Source organism: Oryx dammah, unplaced genomic scaffold (assembly GCF_014754425.2).
Source record: "Oryx dammah isolate SB20612 unplaced genomic scaffold, SCBI_Odam_1.1 HiC_scaffold_29, whole genome shotgun sequence".
NCBI lineage: Eukaryota > Metazoa > Chordata > Mammalia > Artiodactyla > Bovidae > Oryx > Oryx dammah.
Genome location: NW_024070213.1, coordinates 68834936 through 68855140, shown reverse-complemented (window position 1 = coordinate 68855140; position 20205 = coordinate 68834936). Strand labels below are relative to the sequence as shown.

The 20205-nt window shown below is 39.7% G+C and overlaps 1 protein-coding gene and 1 non-coding gene across 3 annotated transcripts in view; both read left to right on the top strand.

Moving 5' to 3' along the window:
• The window catches only part of WIF1 (WNT inhibitory factor 1), an 88892-nt gene extending 69429 nt beyond the window's left edge, over window positions 1–19463 (top strand). The window contains exons 6-10 of one of the 2 annotated variants that reach the window (XM_040233382.1): window positions 3667–3762; window positions 8235–8330; window positions 14594–14689; window positions 15198–15293; window positions 18610–19463. In XM_040233382.1, coding sequence (XP_040089316.1) covers window positions 3667–3762; window positions 8235–8330; window positions 14594–14689; window positions 15198–15293; window positions 18610–18731 — 506 coding nt within the window. In that variant the 3' untranslated portion in view covers window positions 18732–19463. The remainder of the gene's footprint in view (window positions 1–3666; window positions 3763–8234; window positions 8331–14593; window positions 14690–15197; window positions 15294–18609) is intronic. The other variant, XM_040233383.1, reaches the window with a different exon arrangement.
• On the top strand, window positions 6676–6787 carry LOC120858948. Its single transcript, XR_005719977.1, has one exon. It is a non-coding gene; the product is annotated as a U6 spliceosomal RNA (small nuclear RNA).
• Window positions 19464–20205: the final 742 nt, after the last annotated feature.

Here is a 20205-nt window from a genome sequence, read left to right as displayed (position 1 = left end):
TGGTGTTAAACAGTGTTCTAATTTCATCTTTTACATGGAGCTGTCCACTTTTCTCAGCACCACTTATTGACAAGATCTTCTCTCCATTGCATGGACTTGCCTCCTTTGTCACAGATGAATTGACCATAGGTGTGCATCAGTTTATTTCTGGACTTTCTATCATGTTCCATTGATCTCTGTGTCTGGTTTTGTGCAAGTGCCATACTATTTTGATGATTGTAGCCTTATAGTATAATCTGAAGTCAGGGAGTCTGATTCTTCCAGGTCTGTTTTTCTTTCTCAGGATTTCTTTGGTCTTTTGTTTTTCCATACAAATATAAAAAAATTTGTCCTAGTTCTGTGAAAAATACCATTTGTAATTTGATAGGGATTATAGTGAAAGTACTGCATTCAATATGCCAGCAAATTTGGAAAACTCAGCAGTGGCCACAGGACTGGAAAACGTCCGTTTTCATTCCAGTCCCAAAGAAAGGCAATGCCAAAGAATGCTCAAACTACTGCACAGTTGCACTCATCTCACATGCTAGTAAAGTAATGCTCAAAATTCTCCAAGCCAGGCTTCAGAAATATGTGAATTCCAGTCCCAAAGAAAGGCAGTGCCAAAGAATGCTCAAACTACTGCACAATTGCACTCATCTCACACACTAGTAAAGTAATGCTCAAAATTCTCCAAGCCAGGCTTCAGTAATACGTGAACCATGAACTTCCAGATGTTCAAGCTGGTTTTAGAAAAGGCAGAGGAACCAAAGATCAAATTGCCAACATCCGCTGGATCATTGAAAAGGCAAGAGAGTTCCAGAAAAATATCTATTTCTGCTTTATTGACTATGCCAAAGCCTTTGACTGTGTGGATCACAATAAACTGTGGAAAATTCTTCAAGAGATGGGAATACCAGACCACCTGACCTTCCTCTTGAGAAACCTATATGCAGGTCAGGAAGCAACAGTTAGAACTGGACATGGAACAACAGACTGGTTCCAAATAGGAAAAGGAGTACATCAAGGCTGTATATTGTCACCCTGCTTATTTAACTTCTATGCAGAGTACATCATGAGAAACACTGGGCTGGAAGAAGCACAAGCTGGAATCAAGATTGCCGGGAGAAATATCAATAACCTCAGATATGCAGATGACACCACCCTTATGGCACAAAGTGAAGAAGAGCTAAAGAGCCTCTTGATGAAAGTGAAAGAGGAGAGTGAAAAGGTTGGCTTAAAGCTCAACATTCAGAAAATGAAGATCATGGCATCCGGTCCCATCACTTCATGGCAAATAGGTGGGGAAACTGTGGAAACAGTGTCAGACTTAATTTTTCTGGGCTCCAAAATCACTGCAGATGGTGATTGCAGCCATGAAATTAAAAGACGCTTACTCCTTGAAAGGAAAATTATGACCAACCTAGATAGCATATTCAGAAGCAGAGACATTACTTTGTCAACAAAGGTCCATCTAGTCAAGGCTATGGTTTTTTCAGTGGTCATGTATAGATGTGAGAGTTGGAGTGTGAAGAAAGCTGAGTGCCAAAAGATTGATGCTTTTGAGCTGTGGTGTTGGAGAAGACTCTTGAGAGTCCCTTGGACTGCAAGGAGATCCAACCAATCCATCTTAAAGGAGCTCAGTCCTGGGTGTTCATTGGAAGGACTGATGCTAAAGCTGAAACTCCAATACTTTAGCCACCTCATGCGAAGAGTTGACTCATTGGAAAAGACTCTGATGCTGGGAGGGGAAAGGGACGACACAGGATGAGATGGCTGGATGGCATCACTGACTCAATGGAGGACATGAGTTTGAGTAAACTCTGGGAGTTGGTGATGGACAGGGAGGCCTGGGGTGCTGCGATTCATGGGGTTGCAGAGTCGCACACAACTGAGTGACTGAACTGAACTGAATAGTGAATTTGTAGACTTCCTTGGGTAGTATGGTCATTTTAACAGTATTGATTCTTCCAATCTGAGAAGATGGTGTATCTTTCCATCTGACTGTATCGTCTTCAATTTTTTTTATCAGTATCTTACAGTTTTTTGGAGTATAGATCTTTTGTCTTCTCAGATAGGTTTCTTCTTAAGTATTTTATTCTTTTTGATGTGATGGTAAGTGGGATTGTATCCATGGTGTCCCAAAGCTTGTGTTGGCCTGCTAGTTGCAGGTCTGTGGCCCAGTTGGTCTCAGGGTAGGATCTGGTCTGTTGTGGGTGGGCTAGATCCTCAGACTGAGGGGTTGTGATTTTCTTGCCTCTGGTATCTGCCCCTCACTGGGTGAGGCTGGTCTAGAGGCTTGTGTAGGCTTCCTGTTGGGAGGGGCCTTGTGAGTGAAGCTGGGTTTTGGCCCTCTGGTGGGGAGGGCCATGTCAAGGGGTGTCTCTAGTGGTGGCTGATGCTGGGAAAGATTGAGGGCAAGAGGAGAAGGGGGCAACAGAGGATGAGATGGTTGGATGGCATCATTGAGACAGAGACATGAGTTTAAACAATTGTGAAGGAAAGGGAAGCCTGCTGTGCTGCAGTCCATGGAGTCCTGAAGAGTCAGACATGACTTAGTGACTGAACAAGATGAGGTGGCTATGGGCTCATGAAGTCTTTAGGCAGCCTGTCTGCTGATGAGTAGGCTGTGTTCCTACCCTGTTTATTGTTTGGCCTAAGGTGTACAAGCACTGGAGCCTATAGGTTGTTGGGTGGGTTCAGGTCTTGGTGCCAAAATGTTGGCCTGGCCTCCAAGAGAGCTTATGCCAGTGAAAATTCCCTGAATCTTCTGACCAGTGTCCTTGTCCCCAGAGTGAGCCACAGCTTCCCCTCACCTCTCCTGGAGACCCTCCAAGACTAGGTAGGTCTAGCCCAGGCTCCTGTAGTCACTACTTTTGCCCTGGGTCTTGGTAACATAAGACCCAGGTATGCCCTCCAAGAGTGGAGTCTCTGCTTCCTGCAGTCCAGTGGAGCTCCTGCACTCAAGTCTAGCCTCCTCCTGATGCCAGACCCCCAGACTGGGGAGGCTGATGTGGGACTCAGAGCTCTAACTCCTGTGGGAGAGCTTCTGCAACTGTTGTCAGTTTGCGGGTCACCCACCCAGGGGATATGGGATTTGATTGTGTAGAGAGTGTGCCCCTCCTGCTGTCTTGTTGTGGTTTGTTCTTTATGTCTTTGGATGTAGAATATCTTTTTTGGTAGGTTCCAGTCTTTTTGAAATCAGTGATTGTTTAGCAGTTGTGATTTTGGTCTTCTCATGAGAGGAAGTGATCTCAAGGTCCTTCTATTTCACCATCTTGTCCTGAGCTCCATCTGGACTGATTTTGAAATTGAAAGATTGAGGAAATAAGGCAGCAAAGGATATTTACAGAAGATAGATTGAAATGGAAAAATTGAGGAACTAAGGCAGAAAAAGATACTTCTTAAGAAGACCACATCTTACTTAAAATAATGATTCTGGGAAAATTTTAATCAGCCATTCAAGTGGAACAATTCCAAAATTCTCTTCTATGAAATTGGTTAAAAATATAACCTTATTTACTGCACAAAAATAATTTTAATATAGCAAACTTCTATCTTTACAGAGCAACCACTTTAGAGTCAACCACAAAGCTTGAAAATGTAGACCTGTTAAGTTATCAACATTTCCAAAATGATCCTGTTTCTAAAACCCTATTGGCCGTAATTAGAATTCTCTCTCCCCATTAGTCCTTTGCTCACCACGATGCATGAATGGCGGGCTATGTGTTACTCCCGGTTTCTGCATCTGTCCACCTGGATTCTATGGAGTCAACTGCGATAAAGGTAACTTCCTAAGAACAAGGTTCTTTTCCCTTTCTTTTTTTTAAACTGGAGGATAATTGCTTTATAATGTTGTGTTGGTTTCTGCTGTACAACAAGGTGAATCAGCCATAAGTACACATTTGTCCCCTCCCCCTTGAATTTCCTTCCCACCCCTGTAGGTCATCATAGAGCACTTGTTTGACCTCCCTGTGTTATACAGCAACTTCCCACTAGCTATCTATTTTACATATGGTAATATATTTGTTTCAATTAAAAGAAGTATATTTACTATATCATCACTCTTCATAACAGATTTATAAATAGGGTGTATCACTTCGCTGGTTGCTTTAACATTTAAATTTTAGTGTCGCTTAACACAGTACAAGTTTACATTCGCTCACAGAATGCTCCAGTGCAGGAACCTGGTCAGTGGGCAAGGCAGTTAGGCACTGATGATCCTGCTGACAGCTGGTTCCAGCCAATAAACAAACAAAGATTGGAATAGGCACTGCTTAAAAAAACAAAAAAAGTCCTCAAGTGACCCAAAAAACTTTCAACACACATTCCATGGATAGGAATTAGCCTAATTACTTAACCTGGATGCAAGCAGGAGAAATGTCATTCCTGGTTGGACAGCTATCTCCCTTTATGGGAGGGGAGCATGAAGTTTCATGGACAGTTAGCTACTCCTGGCCCATTGCTGTTTTCGTATGTCCCAAATCAGTTTTATGGGTGAGCTTCTAAAACAATCTCTTCCAAACTGCCTGACCTAGAAGTTCACTGATCACCCATTTAATTCTCTGCTCACAGGTCACACCCCTGAGAGCTCGAGTCCCTCCTTCCTGTGAAGCAGTAGCATAGCCAGATTTTACTTTCAGAAAGTAGATTCAAACATGGCTCTAGAGTAGAATGGTGTGATTCATAGTCTTGCAAGACGCCTATCTACTCTGCCTGGTCCACCTCTTTTATGGAAAAAAAATTAACATCCGCAAAGTGTATGATGGAAAAAAAATTAACATCCTTAAAGTGTATGTATTTAATGAAATTATCCTTTAGTCAAAAATGCTAATTGTGTGAGTTGTTGTTGTTGTTTGGTTGCTCAGTTGTGTCCAACTCTTTTGCAACCCCATGGACTGTAGCCTGCCAGGCTCCTCTGTCCATGAGATTCTCCAGGCAAGAATGTCGGAGCGGGTTGCCATGTCCTCCTCCAGGGGTTCATCCCGACCCGCGGACTGACTCACATCTCCTACACTGGCAGCCGGGTTCTTTACCACTGAGCCACTAGAGAAGCCGATTGCATGAGTAAGGCACTATTTTCTAAAATAAATATTGCACTGGCCAAAATAAAATGATGTGCTTATTTTTGAGAAGTGTCTCTTTAGTGATAATACAGATAGTACCAATTAAGATTGAAATGAGCAGCTTTTTTAAAATGAAAGAAAAGCTAAAGGAAAGAGCCCTTAGCATGAGTCAGAATAATCATTTATGGTTGTCTGTTATTTTGTGATATGCAAAGTACCTTCATACAATTACCTGACTTTAGTTCTAACAATCTTTTGAGATATGTAAATATTTATTCATCATAGTCCCAGATAGGCAAAATAAAGTTTATAGACCTTGAGTAGCTTGACCCAAATTTACAGCCTCCACTGTACCATGTTGCCACTCAGGCTGCCTGTTTCAGAACCTGGTTCCTCTACAAGTGACTCTGAGTAGAGAAACCAATCTCTGTGGGCCATGCTTTTCCCAACTGTAAATAGAAATTAAGCCATTGACCCCTGGTTCCCCCATTTCTAAGCTAACTGAGAGCACATGTTCACATTTCTACCTTTTATTTGTAAGTGGTCTTTAAAAACTACAGCACTGGAATGAAAACAACTTTAAAATTTTATATTCATAAAGATTAATCACTAATGACACTGATAATAATAGCCAGTGAGTAAAAAATTCTTTCTTATGCAGCTTCTTTTCATTTGTCTAAATTTAGCATTCAGCCCTTTTGCTACTTCAGAATTGGGCAGAATTTAATTCTAGTAGCAGAATTAAATTCGTATTATCTCAAATTTATTAGGCAATAGAGCCAATCCTTCAGAAATTTTGATGAAGAACAAATGTTTTTATCAGATTTTAAAAGACCATTTGTGAGGCTTATTATTGGTGTAGTATGCACAGTGACTGATTGTCAACTATAATGTCTTTTTTATGCCAGGGTGTCTCAACACTGCATGGTCCTGTGAAGGAAAATATCTATGTGTATTCCAGTTCCCTTTACATTTGTAATATTTTACCTCTCAGATGAAAGATTTTCCTTCTTGTTAGACTCTGGTAACTTTTTCTTATTCTTTTGGAAAGTCTGTTGAAATTCCACTTGGTCTCACTGGAGATCTGGGAACATTAAAAGAAATAATGTTTTTTTTTTTACTCTCTCAACCAAAAGATGCATTTGTTATCCAGGAGGGAGTATAGAGCTTCTGAAAAATGGTTTAATCACTGGCATAGAACTAGACCTTAGCACTACAGATTCAGAGAAACACTAAAGATTAACTTGCATTGGCTCTTGGGACATCTGTTGTAAACGTTAACAGCTGAGTCGTTAAATAGTGGCCCAGCAAACCTTCAGCCCCAGTACAAGTCCTTTGGTGTCTCTGCCTCATTTTCTTAGTCAAGAGTCATCGCACACAGAGATGGAGAGACGCTCCAGCGTTATGCAGTCATTAAGGGTGCGGCCAGATTCAAGGTTTGCCACATCTGTAGTGCTTGTCTCATTCTGTACCTTTTGATTGAACTCCCAGGTTCATTGCATTCTACACGTTAGTAAGGATAGTGGCCAGCGAGAGGCCAGGTGAACACAGATCCTGACATTTTCTCATCTCCTATTATCCCCAGGAGAAACAGGGGCAAGTGGGGAGATAGGACATGCTCACAAAAACAACTGTCCTCTGCTCACTTTGGCAATACACATGAGAAAATTGGAACAGTGCAGAGAAGGTTAGCATGGCCCCTGTGTAAGGATGACAGACAAACATGTGAAACATTCCATAATAAGAATTAAAAAAAAGATCCAGCCCTAATATTAGCTTCAGTGGCTCAGATGGTAATTGCCTGCAATGAGGAGACCTGGGTTCGATCCCTGGGTGGGGAAGATGCCCTGGAGAAGGATGGGAATGGCTACTCTCTCCAATATTCTTGCCTGGAGAATTCCATGACAGAGGAGGCTGGTGAGCTACAGACTATGTGGTTGTGAAGTCACACAGCACTGAGCAACACTTCACTTTCAACAATGTTAGCAGCAAGTAACAAAGAGGAAGCTCAAGAAACGGATTCTCCTAAATCCTAAATCCTGTCCTCCAGTGCTGCTGTTACTCTCTATGACAGGAAGCTTGATTTTGCCAAGACAAGTACAGCATGGCCTTAAGCTAGGAGATACTTATGATAATCATTTTTAACAAAGCTTTATCATTTAGGAAGCATGATATTCATAGAATATTTTAGTTGGATTTCATTTCCGCAAAGAAAGCACACACTTAGAACTTTTGGAAATCCTTTCTGATTTTCTTCCTGGATGCTTATTCCAGCTTTCATTCACCTACAGCCAATTTTGGCCTGTTTTATATAGGACAAGAACAAATAGGCCATAAAACTGGAATAGCTGAGTTCTTATTTTCATCTCTGTTATAGAATGAGCCAACTTGTCTGTTTTTAGATACTTGCTCTCCCCCGTTTTCATTTCTGTCCTCCCTCTATTTTAGGTGCCAGTGAGCGGTGAAACTCCAGAAGCTGACTCTAAAAAGGGGGGTTTAGGATGAACTACCAGCAGTCTGATTAGCACCTGGAAAATCTAGTTTATTGGACTCCCACAATCACACCACTTGCTTCATCCCTCTAGCTCATGCTGCCTCCACTTCCCTGCCTATGGGATCTCATAAAGGGGAATAGGCTGCCCTTTCCTGAATATAATTATTCTTTCTTGCCAACGTCATAAAAACTTATTTTTTCAAAAATTTCTGTTATATAAGATGCATCCCTGTTCTTCTTAATCAGGAAAAAAGTTGCTTTCTCCTTTGTCCAACCCTAATATTTATGACTTCTCTCCCTTTTATCTGTTCCAAAGAAGGTTTTCTCCTTTTATTCTTCATTCATCTTAAATATTTTTCTTGGGTTTATAGCATTCTTCTCCTTTTAAGAGCATAGATATTTACAATAAAATTAAAAAGATATTTGTTTTTACCCACTGCTGCCTTTTTTCACTAAGAGGCAAACAAACCCCTAGAGGTGGGTCTGGTGTCATGCGTGCGGTATCCTGTTATGTTGCCTGAATCTGCAAATGGTCAAGCAGTTGATTACCACTGCTGTCTGGGCAATATGGCTTATTTTATTAAATAAGTAAATGGGCAAGTAGCAGATGCCTAAGAAGTATCACTTAGCCTTAATGAAATGTTGTTGTTAGATTTAAGTGACTACCTAATGCAATACCCTGTTATTCATTCTAACAGCAAATTGCTCAGCCACCTGCTTTAATGGAGGGACCTGTTTCTACCCTGGAAAGTGTATTTGCCCTCCAGGACTAGAGGGAGAACAGTGTGAAACAAGTGAGTACTGACCTGCATTGTCTTTGTTTGGGGTGGGGAACATTAGAAGCACCAAATAACCCCTTCACTTTATTGATGATGAATCTGAAGCCCTGAAACAATGAATAGCTTGTCTAAGGTCTCAGGCCAGGGGTTTCTTTTTACTAGATTCAGCCACCATCCATTTTGGCTAACAGTGGGGTAGAGGAGTGACATAGATCAGCTCAGCTGACTCATTAAACACTCTCTGACTCGGTTACATCTGGTTTGGCACTATTCACCATGTTGCACTGTTTCTTATGGAGAGTCCATAGTTTCAGACTAGAAATGTACACCAGAGCTTTAGGACAGCTGGAATTTGTTCACTTATCTGCAGGCATAGAGTCTTTTTATCCCCCTTTGGCACTCACTGCCACATTTCCTAACCAGCCAGAGCCTAGTAATCCATCTCAGAGCAAAGGATAGACTCAAGAAAAAGGAGGGAAGTAAGGTAAAGAGCAATAAAAAACAGAAGCATCTAATAGCACACACAACAGCGTGAACGAATTGCACAGATGTTATGCTAAGCAAAAGAAGTTAGACACATGAAAATGCATGCTGGGCGATTCCATTTTTATGAAGTTCAAGAACAGGCAAGAGTAATAGGAGATCATAGAAACCAGAATAGTGATTGGGAGCACAACAGAACTTTATGGTGTGCCTACAATGCTCTGTATCTAGATTGAGGAAGTGTCTCTTAAGTGTTTATTTATGGTTAAAAAAATACAAATTTAAGGGTGGAATGTGGTATAAAATCATTGTTTTGGGAATCAGGATACCAAACTCTTTGCCCTGGCCCTGTTATCTTCCCGTCACTGAAGCTCTCTGCTCAACTCAGAAATGAGCCAACCTCACCCTAGATTGCTCTGTGACCCACAAAACAGATAACACCAAAGCCTGGCATAGGAAGAAACAAAAGGAATGTGAGTGAGCATGTCCCTACTTTTCTGGAAGTTCTGGAATATGGCATTTTCACCTCCAGCTGTATTATGTCCATAAAACACCACTGTGTTTGCTCTAGCCATAGTTTCTGAAGTTGTAGTGGGTTCAGAATTAAATAATACTGACTTACTATTTTAACTTTCAACCTCTAATTTATTTGTGGGGATTTTTTCACTTCAATGAGTAATAGCTGAAATGACGATTTTTTTTATAGAGTTCAAATGAAATACTTCTGAAGTTTTCATAGAACGTGTAATTTAATTGTCAGGATGTGGCTTCTGTTCTTGTTAATTACCCTGCCCTGATAAAGATATCTCTGAACTAACTCCCCTCAATTTTCTCCACACACTTACACTCAGACTTTGTGTACTTAATTGGTTGATGTTTATGAATCTTTGTTCATGGGTTCCTTTCTCTTCATGGACATATGCTCTTTCATGCCCTTAGGTTTATGACCTTTCCATTGGCAGAGATAATGTTTGCTATTCTTTTTTTTCCCCTAATTGACCCAAAAATGTGGGCCTTTGAAAGCTCTTGATTATTGCCATCACAAGTTATACTCAAATCCTTTTAGGAAATTTTTTTTTCTATCACCAGAACCATATTACCAGGAAAAATTAAAATGGGCCTTGTATTGAAAAGTGCCTATAGTGTAATAGAGACAAAAAGTTGAATTATATATCTTATGTTTAACTTGAGACATAATTCACATACGTGAAACTCACTTTTTAAAGCATACAATTGATACTGATTATATTCACAAAGTTGTGCAGCATCTACTTCTAGAACATGTTACCATCCCCCAAAGAAGCCCTATTCCCATCAGCAGTCACTCCTCATGGTCCTCACCCCAAACCCCTGGAATCCACTAATGTACTTTGTGTCTCTTTAGATTTGCCTGTATTAGATATTTCATATAAATAGAATTATACAATAGACGGCCTTTCATGTCTGACTTCTTTCTCTTAGCATATTTTCAAGGTTCACCTCTATTGTTACATATATCATTACTTCCTTTTACTTGCTAAATAATATTCCATTGTGTGGATATACCAACTACATTTTGTTTATCCATCCATCAGCTGATGGGCACCTGGGCTATTCCCACTTTAGGGCTACTACAAATAGTAGTGCTGCTATGAATATTTGTGTACGAGTTTTTGTGTGAACATGTTTTCAGTTCTCCTGAGTATACCTAGGAGTGGAATTGCTAGACCATATGTTAACTCTTTAATTTTTTGAGGAACTGCCAAACTATTTTCCAAAGTGGCTGTACCATTTTACATTCCCACCAGCAATGTACAAGGGTTCCAGTTTCTCCATATCCTTACCAATATTTGTTATTCTCTTTTTTTTTTAGATAAAATATATATTCTGATGCTATTATTATTTCTCCTGGCCTCTATCAAAGTTGATGGCTTTTCAAACTTCATTCTGACTTGATTGTGAGATATACTTGCAAGTTAACAACTAAGACAATGGTTAGAAGTATCTGGATATATGTACATATGTTTTTCTTGTTCTTTAAGGTTCATAAACTTTATAAGATTCCTTAATGAACCTTCAGTTTAAAAAAACAAATTATTTATACTGTACCAAAAGTGGGTTTTTAATACCTTGATGGATTTTATTATTGTAAAGGTAATCTATATAAAATGTTTGCCATAAAAAATTAGAATATTGGATAAAACAGGTAAAAATCACTTGTAAAATTCTAAGACTCAGAGATGGTGGTTGTTGGCACTTATGGTAAACCACTTTCATCTTTTTTCTATGTGAAGAATGGTCACAGATTTACCTCACAATCTGATGGGTGGAGGAAGTTTAATATCTTTATTTTGTCAATACCTTATCTCACTGTCCTCACTGGTTATAGCTAAAATTTGAATTTTTTTAGAATTCGTCAAATCTATTTGTCCTCAGGCAGTGCTTAGTCTCATTTGGGTAAAAATCTATGATTTCTCATGTTGACTCAGGGTTCCACTATCCAACGATAAGAATTTGTTCACAATATACTTTTAGGAAAAGAAAGTCAATATTAAAGACATTTATAGAATTCTGAACTTTAAAACAGTCATCCCTTCACGATATTTTGGTTCCATGAGCTGTGATCTAGGAATGGTCTTCTAACAGTCACCTGCAAAGAGAGTTCTGTTCTGTGATAACCAGGAGAGAATGTCTTCCTTGTTGGCTGCAGTGAGCCTCAGGGTCCTCACTTTCCTCTTGCCAAGGGAACAAAAACATCCCTGGGGACAATGAAAAGATTCTCTCAGCCATTCTCTCCATTCTCTCTGGATACTAAGTTCACATCTCATGGAATATGGGGAACCTTGGGCCCCCCAAGTAGTTCACAATACATCCTCTATCTTTTCTGCCATATAATTATTGTCCCACATCTTGCTTAGTTGAAAAACCCCAGTACATTGCAGAGTATCCAATTTTGAGCATATGATGGGATCAGATGTTCCTTTGATACAAATGGAAATTCAGAGTTAGATATTCCTTTCCTTAAATCGAAGTTGGATCTTGACCACAGAGTAAATGCTATTCTTTGTGTCCAAACCTAGCAAAAAGGGTTCTTTTGGATTTTAATGGTTGATAGAAAGGTGGTATTCAAGTATTAAGGTTGTTTTAATACCTTTCTGTGAAACATCCCTGTGTCAGAAAAGCCTACAGCTCTAATGGCATTTCAATTTTCTGAGAGACAGTAACATCTCAATTGTCTCTCTAATCTCCACAGTGAGTACATGTTGGATTATTTATATGTGAGGAACATCATTTTGGATAAATAAATGAAAGTGTTTCTACCAAAATGATTTTCATATGGGATTCACTTCATGTCGGTCAAGCATAATGCTTACCCAGAAAAAACTTCAGCCTCAGGATGGAAAATTCTAGACTGCAAATGGAGAATAAATGGCTTCAGAAGAAAGAAAGAAGAAAAATATGATTTTTACATCTACATCCAGCTCTAAAATCCTGGGATGCAGAGATCTGTGAAAATATCAGCACTCCTCATTTGGCACAGAGATAAAGCATGAAGTATTATTAGGATCTGAGACATTCCAGAAAAATGCCCAAGTGTGGAATCAAGGACTTTGTGTGCCCCACCTCATGTCCTTTTCAGCCAGCCTTTCCCTCCATCACTGCTATGACCTAATCTGTACAAACATAGTCTGATTGCACCTGAGCTGAGCCAGATGTCTCTCACTTACCACCAGAGACTCCTGAGTACTGAATATAAATATATATAATCACAACAAACTTTGGAAAATTCTTAAAGAGATGGGAATACCAGAACACTTTACCTGCCTCCTGAAAAACCTATATGTAGGTCAGGAAACAACAGTTAGAACTGGATATGGAACAACAGACTGGTTCCAAATTGGGAAAGGAGTACATCAAGGCTGTATATTGTCACCCTGCTTATTTAACTTCTATGCAGAAACACTGGGCTGGAGGAAGCACAAGCTGGAATCAAGATTGCCAGGAGAAATATCAATCACCTCAGATATGCAGATGACACCACCCTTATGGCAGAAAGTGAAGAGGAACTAAAAAGCCTCTTGATGAAAGGGAAAGGGGAGAGTGAAAAAGGGAGAGTGAAAATTCAACATTCAAAAAATGAAGATCATGGCATCCGGTCCCATCACTTCATGGCAAATAGATGGGGAAACAATGGAAACAGTGTCAGACTTTATTTTTTTGGGCTCCAAAATCACTGCAGATGGTGACTGCAGCCATGAAATTAAAAGACGCTTACTCCTTGGAAGAAAAGCTATGACAAACCTGGACAGCATATTAAAAAGGAGAGACATTACTTTGCCAACAAAGGTCTGTATAGTCAGAGCTATAGTTTTCCAGTAGTTGTGTATGAATGTGAGAACAGAACCACAAAGAAAGCTGAGCACTGAAGAATTGATGAACTATGGTGTTGGAGAAGTCTCTTGAGAGACATGACTGAGCAACTGCACATATATACAGATTATACGTATATAATCTGTAGTCACAAACTAGAAATTCAAGAAAGTTATTCCATGGGGTAACCTTTGGTCAGCGGACATTGGTGCAGATGAATAAACGCTCCCTTCTCTCTTCCTTCAGGCAACTTGAAGGAGCAGTCCATATACCTGACTCCTCAGAAAGATGCTGCAGAATAGAGCCCAGTTGCCTGTAGTGATGAACAACCTACAAACATACTTTTGTGTTGGCTTTTTCTCTTCTGCTGTTGACTCTCCCTGCCCCCTATTCCTCATCCCAAGAATCACTTCCCCAGATAAACTCTGCAAGCGGGTCCTGATTTCTGGAGAATCCTAGGCTAAGGCAGAAGTCATCGTGTCTAGGTATAGGCCTGCTTTCAGAAATAGTGACATACAAAAATCAGAACTCAGAGGAAAGATCACTTAGGGGGCCATCCATATCTTCACTTTTAATATATCTTAAATTACAAGTTTTTATGAATCGGTTAAAACATTGTCAAAAAAGTGATGTAGGATAGGTGTTAACTCTTCTCGAAATTTTGGGTAGAATTCAGTAGATGAATGGATAAGAAAGCTGTGGTACATATACCCAATGGAGTATTACTCAGCCGTTAAAAAGAATACATTTGAATCAGTTCTGATGAGATGGATGAAACTGGAGCCGATTATACAGAGTGAAGTAAGCCAGAAAGAAAAACACCAATACAGTATACTAACACATATATATGGAATTTAGAAAGATGGCAATGATGACCCTGTATGCAGGACAGCAAAAAAGACACAGATGTGTATAACGGACTTTTGGACTCAGTGGGAGAGGGAGAGGGTGAGATGATTTGGGAGAATGGCATTGAAACGTATAATATCATGTAAGAATCGAATTGCCAGTCTATGTCCGATGCAGGATATGGCACGCTTGGGGCTGGTATGCAGAGATGTTGTGGGGAGGGGGGTGGGAGGGGGGTTCATGTTTGGGAACACATGTACACCCATGGTGGATTCATGTCAATGTATGGCAAAACCAATACAGAATTGTAAAGTAAAATAAAAAATAAATTAAAAAAAAAAGTGACGTAAATACAGCATTTGAACAATACTCATTGTGGAAGATTCATATCCAAAATTATAAGTAAAAATATGAGCCTATTTGTCCCCAAAATGAAGCTCAAACAGTAACAAAGCCAGGGTTGATCCAAAATAAGTGGAAATAACTGCCACTTAAAAGCCTTGATCCTCTCAAAGCCTTGCAATTCCTTTGAAAAAATGTAATTGCCTCTGAAAGGAGAACAGAGTTCCTTGCTTATTTGCATTCTTCTATTTCAGGCAAATGCCCACAGCCCTGTCGAAATGGAGGCAAATGCATTGGTAAAAACAAATGCAAGTGCTCCAAGGGTTACCAAGGAGACCTCTGTTCAAAGCGTAAGTACCCTGTACACACAGCTGACCTATGTTATGGGGTAGTTAAACTAGCAGGGATCTCTTCTCTCTTACTTCCTAACTTCTGTACCTACTGCATGTTGCTGAGGCATCACAATTAACCTTTCTTCACTGACATTTATGTTTCTTGAGGTAGACCAAAGACATATGAAATCCATGCATGTAAAAAAAAAAAAAAACACATTTGCACACACCACCAAACTTTTTAACTATTAGGAGTTTTCTTAAGGAAGATAAACTTCCATTGCCTGGCAGTTTCAAAGTCCTCCTGAGTATCTTTTGTCAATGGGAAACATCAAGTCTAGATCACTTCCAGGACTGACTCAAAAGAGTCCAAAACTGACTTCTAGCTGGAGATTCACTTAGAAAAACACATGAAGGGATGAAGCCAAAACTAACACATTTGAAAGAACTGCAGGAAAGACAGCTGCGTAATTCTGTTAACCGGTGAAAGCTCGGGAAACATTCTATTTCTCTCCTTTGACTCTAGCTGTCTGCAAGCCCGGCTGTGGCAAACACGGAGCCTGCAGCGAGCCCAACACATGCCAGTGTCGGGAAGGCTGGCACGGGAGACACTGCAATAAAAGTGAGTGTGAACTGTCTGGGGAGCCAGACTCTTGCTGTCCATTTCCTGGCTCCAAAGGCCAGGACAGACAAGCCATAACTCAACTCTGCTTTCCCTTGCATAAAACCAACTTCTCTTCTTCCTGCTCTCTCCAGTGGTCCCCACTACTGCCAGAACTCTCTAAGCTTTAGAGTGTAGAGGAAAGAAAGCATCACTGTAAAATACCACCACATCTGTAAAATATCACCACAAATATTTTCCAGGTTAAATTAGTACTCCAGGTTGGTTTGGTAATATGGTATGTTAACTATGATAGAAATGAGTAAAAGTAAGATTTCTAAATCAAATGTAGATCAGTAGCTACACGGGTCTCATTTTATCATTCAGGATTGATCAAGGAGCATTAGAACATGAAGAGTTTTGCTTTGTAAAATCTTTACACTGTGTTGGTTTGGGGATGCTTTAAATGGGTTCTTTCGAGGGAGAGAAAAGGTCTGTGAAGTACAGGAGAGATGTTAATGTGGAGTTATATTTTTTTTCACATTTACTGACCACCAAAAATGGACTAGCTATAGGATAATAAACCACTGGTCTATTTTATACACAAAATGAAAGTTAAAGTTGCTAAATTCAGTCATTCTGTTTTGATTGATATCGTGCTAAGCATGAATCCAGGCACTGGAAACATACCAGTGAACAGACGGAAGAGATCCTTCCTGGTGGTGCCCAGATTCAAGAGGGAGGGGCAGTCAATCAGCAAGTGAAGGAAATAAATAATGCATTTCTGCAGGTTCATCCTGTAGCTTGAACTCTATCTGCTGAGGATGGACCCACTGGCTACTTTCTGTGGGCAAAGGAAGGCTTCATTCAGTCATGCAGCTCCCTTGATTAATAGAAGTCCAGATTGTGCCTATCAAGTTGTTTCCAAAATAATGTACACAAAGTGAACAGATCACTTTCATATCAGGTGTTTTTCTAAATCAGTGGTCTCCAAAGGGTGATGCATATAGCCCAGTGAGTGTGGAATACTCATCTGGGTGCTGAGGGAAAATATTAGTTTGAAGACATTAAAAAAATATTTTATGTTCTTTTATTACACTTATGTAGAAATGTTATATGTATAGTTATATATCTCAATCTTGAATTCCTATTTTGTACATATTTTATAACACACATTGTACTATTCGGATGTGTATAAAACCAGTTATGTGTAGCTTTATATGTTTGTTTGTTTTAAAGTATATTGGTGTCTGGCCTAGGCTACACTGAGCCATTGATCTGAGTCTTTTTTCCACCATTGCCTTGGCTGGATGGTAGATTGAATTGGCTTCAGGTGGACATAGCTTAACAAAAAGTGGAGTTCCTCTGGAAAATGGCTCCTTTACCCAGGTGGGAATGATGGAATGGTACCAAGTGGGGCAGAAGGGGACCTTCCTTCAGGTAAAAGACCTATAGAAAATTAACCATTCCAAGAAGGCGAGTGAGAGGCCCTCATGCATGCAGTTTAGATGAGCAGTTCTGACAGGTCTCCCAGCCCCAGTAGCACCCTCACTTGTAGACTTTGCTGCTGAAAGCTTTTGTCATCTCTGCCGCCTTCAGATTCAGGCATGCATGTCAAGAAGATGCCTTGGTGCTTGATTAACATGCAAGCATGTTTTACAGGAGAGGCCCTCCAGCCATTCTGTACAGTGGCTGAGAGAATCAGGCTGAAAGAATGAGGTTAATTTTGCTTAAAAGGAGATGACAAGGAAGCTGTGAGGCACAGAATTCTGCTAAGAACAGATTCCCAGTGAGGCGACACATTGGGAGGTCCCAGGCACCCAGACATCTGAGTTGGGAGGAGGATACTGGAGACAGACTTCCTGGCTCAGGCTCTGCCTCACCAGGGAGGTTTGGGCTTCACGGGTGGCAGGGTGAGCAGCAGGGTAGGGACTGTTGGCTCATTGTCTTGGTGGGGTCCATGAGCTACTAGCCTACATACTGACAATTCAAAGAAAAACATTCAGGAACAAAGTATTCTGTTATCAGCAGTTACTTAATGGCATGCCTGCATTAAAAAACCACAGGGAACAAATGAAATGCCAAACTTGACTCCAATGCACAGGAAGATGGAGGCAGATTTTTAACTGCTGTCTTAGATCAGTTCTAGGAAATCAGCAGAAGTGAGTCAGTGACCCAGGCATCTTCAGAATTTCATAAGTAATAAGAAAAGAAGTCTTGAGTTGTGTAACTCACAACTCACATTGTGTTATTGTGTTACACTCCTCTTACGATGAACTGGAAATGCTATCATTAGACACCCATCTTGACCAAAGCTCACAAAAGCCCACTGAGGAGTCAGTTCAAATCCTAACCCTTCTCTAATATGTGTACCGGTGTACTTTTTAAAAAACACTTCTCTTTTCCTAAATTCTTTTAGATTCTTTTTTTTTAAACTTTTTATTTTGTATTGGGGTATAGCCAATTAATAAACAATGCTGTGATAGTTTCAGGTGAATAGCAAAGGGACTCTGCTACACATATAAATGTAGCCATTCTCCCCCAAACTCACCTTCCATCCAGGCTGCCATATAACATTGAGCAGAGTTCCCTGTGTTATGCATTCCTTGTTGGTTGTCCATTTCAAATATAGCAGTGTGTACATGTTCATCCCAAACTCCCTAGCTATCCCTTCTACCCATCCTTCCCCTTCACCCCCTGCAACCATAAGTTCATTCTCTAAGTCTATGAGTCTCTTTCTTTTTTGTAAGTAAATTTGTTTGTATCATTTCTTTTTAGATTCCACATACAAGGGATGTCATACAATAATTCTCCTTCTCTGTCTGACTTATGGAAGTCCTTAATTCTTTGTGTAAATGCAATAGCCATGCCTAATCATGTGATCTGTATGAAGAATGGGGGTTGTTGTTATTGAACTAGATCAATAATAATGGAGGTTGGTTTTGCAAGGCAATGAAAGGATCAATGACAACATTCTCTGCAGAAGCACTCCTGCAATGAGACCTCAGTGCTCGATCCTTACAAGCCCTTGGATGGAGAAAATCCTTCCATTCAATAATATTCATCCCAAGTTTGCTTCAAGCGTGGCATGACCAAAATATATAGTGAATCAGAGATTCAATGGAAGCCAGATTTGACAGAGTTAGCAAAATGAATTTCTTTCAAAAGAGATCTTGAACCTGTAACATCTCATCATTCAGGTAGCTTTTTGTGGTCACTGTGGTCTTTCACTCTGGGTTGGAAAGGGAAAAATGGATTTTATTTGAATGGTGAATAATGAATCTGAAGAGCTTGTTTTTGTAGTTTCTTTTCTTTTAAGCTGTGAATAATTTTGCAGGGTATGGAGCCAGCCTCCTGCATGCCCTGAGGCCAGCAGGCGCCCAGCTCAGGCAGCACACGCCTTCAGTTGAAAAGGCCGAGGCGCGGCAGGACCCACCTGAATCCAATTACATCTGGTGAACTCCGACATCTGAAACATTTTAAGTTACACCAAGTTCATAGCCTTTGTTAACCTTTCATGTGTTGAATGTTCAAGTAATGTTTATTACAGTTAAGGATACTGGCCTGAAGTTTATTAGCCTCATTATAAATCACTGAGCTGATATTTACTCTTCCTTTTAAGTTTTCTAAGTGCATCTGTAGCATGATGGTATAGATTTTCTTGTTTAAGTGCTTTGGGACCAACTTTATGTTATGTCAGTTGTTCAGGTTAAATTCTTGTCTTTTCAGTGTGTACTTGGCAGATAATTGCCAAAAGTACAATGCATTCATGGTATTGAGGGGCTGGGCAACATTAGAGAAGATAAATGGAACAAAAATGCATAAATCACAAGGGTTTGGATGAAGCAGTTAAACGTGCTGAGGTCTTAGCATTTCAACTTATTTTGTCATGTATTTAGACATTTGTCACATTTTTTAACCCCTTAAACTCACAATACATTTTACCTTTACCATGACCTTACCATGATTCCAGAGAATTCAGTATTAAAAAAGAGAGAGAAAGAAATAACACTGTGGTAGTGACATTGAATGATATAATATATTGTAAACACAATAAAATAGGGAATATATGTATGAACTGTTGGCATTGGCTTGAAGCAATATAATATATTGTAAACAAAACACAGCTCTTACAAAAACATTTTATACTGTTTGTATGTATAAAATAAAGATGCTGCTTTAGTTTTCTGAGTGTGGTATGGAGTGGTCTTTGCATATGCTAGTTTATGGAAATTAAGTTGGTTGCAATTGAATAGAAGTTAAAACTTTGCAATATCATAAAAAAGAGAAGACATTCTTTCCCTGACTCTGGACTAGCTCTCCAGCCTCATCTTTCCCTCCCAGTTCTGTCTCTGCTTCAGCCATGCCACACTACACTCTGTTGTCAGAGCCTGCAACACTCCTATTTATGTCAGCTCCCAGCTTGTCATTTCTTTCAAGAAATCTTCTCTAACTAGAATATGTTAAATATCCCATTAGTGAAGACTTTTAATGGTGTGAAAATATTACAAATGAAAGTGTTACCAACTGGGAATGTAAGTTGATGCAGCCACTATGGAAAACCGTATGGAGATTCTTTAAAAAACTAAAAATAGAGTTACCATATGATCCCACAATCCCACTCCTGGGCACATATCTGGAGAAAACCATAATTCAAAAAGATAGATGCATTTTAGCATTCATAGCAGCGCTATTTATAATCCCTAAGGCATGGAGACAACCTAAATGTCCATCAACAGATGAAAGGATAAAGAAGATGTGGCATACACAGTGGAATATTACTCAGCCATAAAAGGAATGAGGTAATGCTATTTGCAGCTACATGGATAGACCTAGAGATCATTATACTGAGTGAAGTAAATCAGACAAACAATGATATTTCTTATATGGAGAATCTAAAAAAAATGGTACAAATGAACTTATTTACAAAATA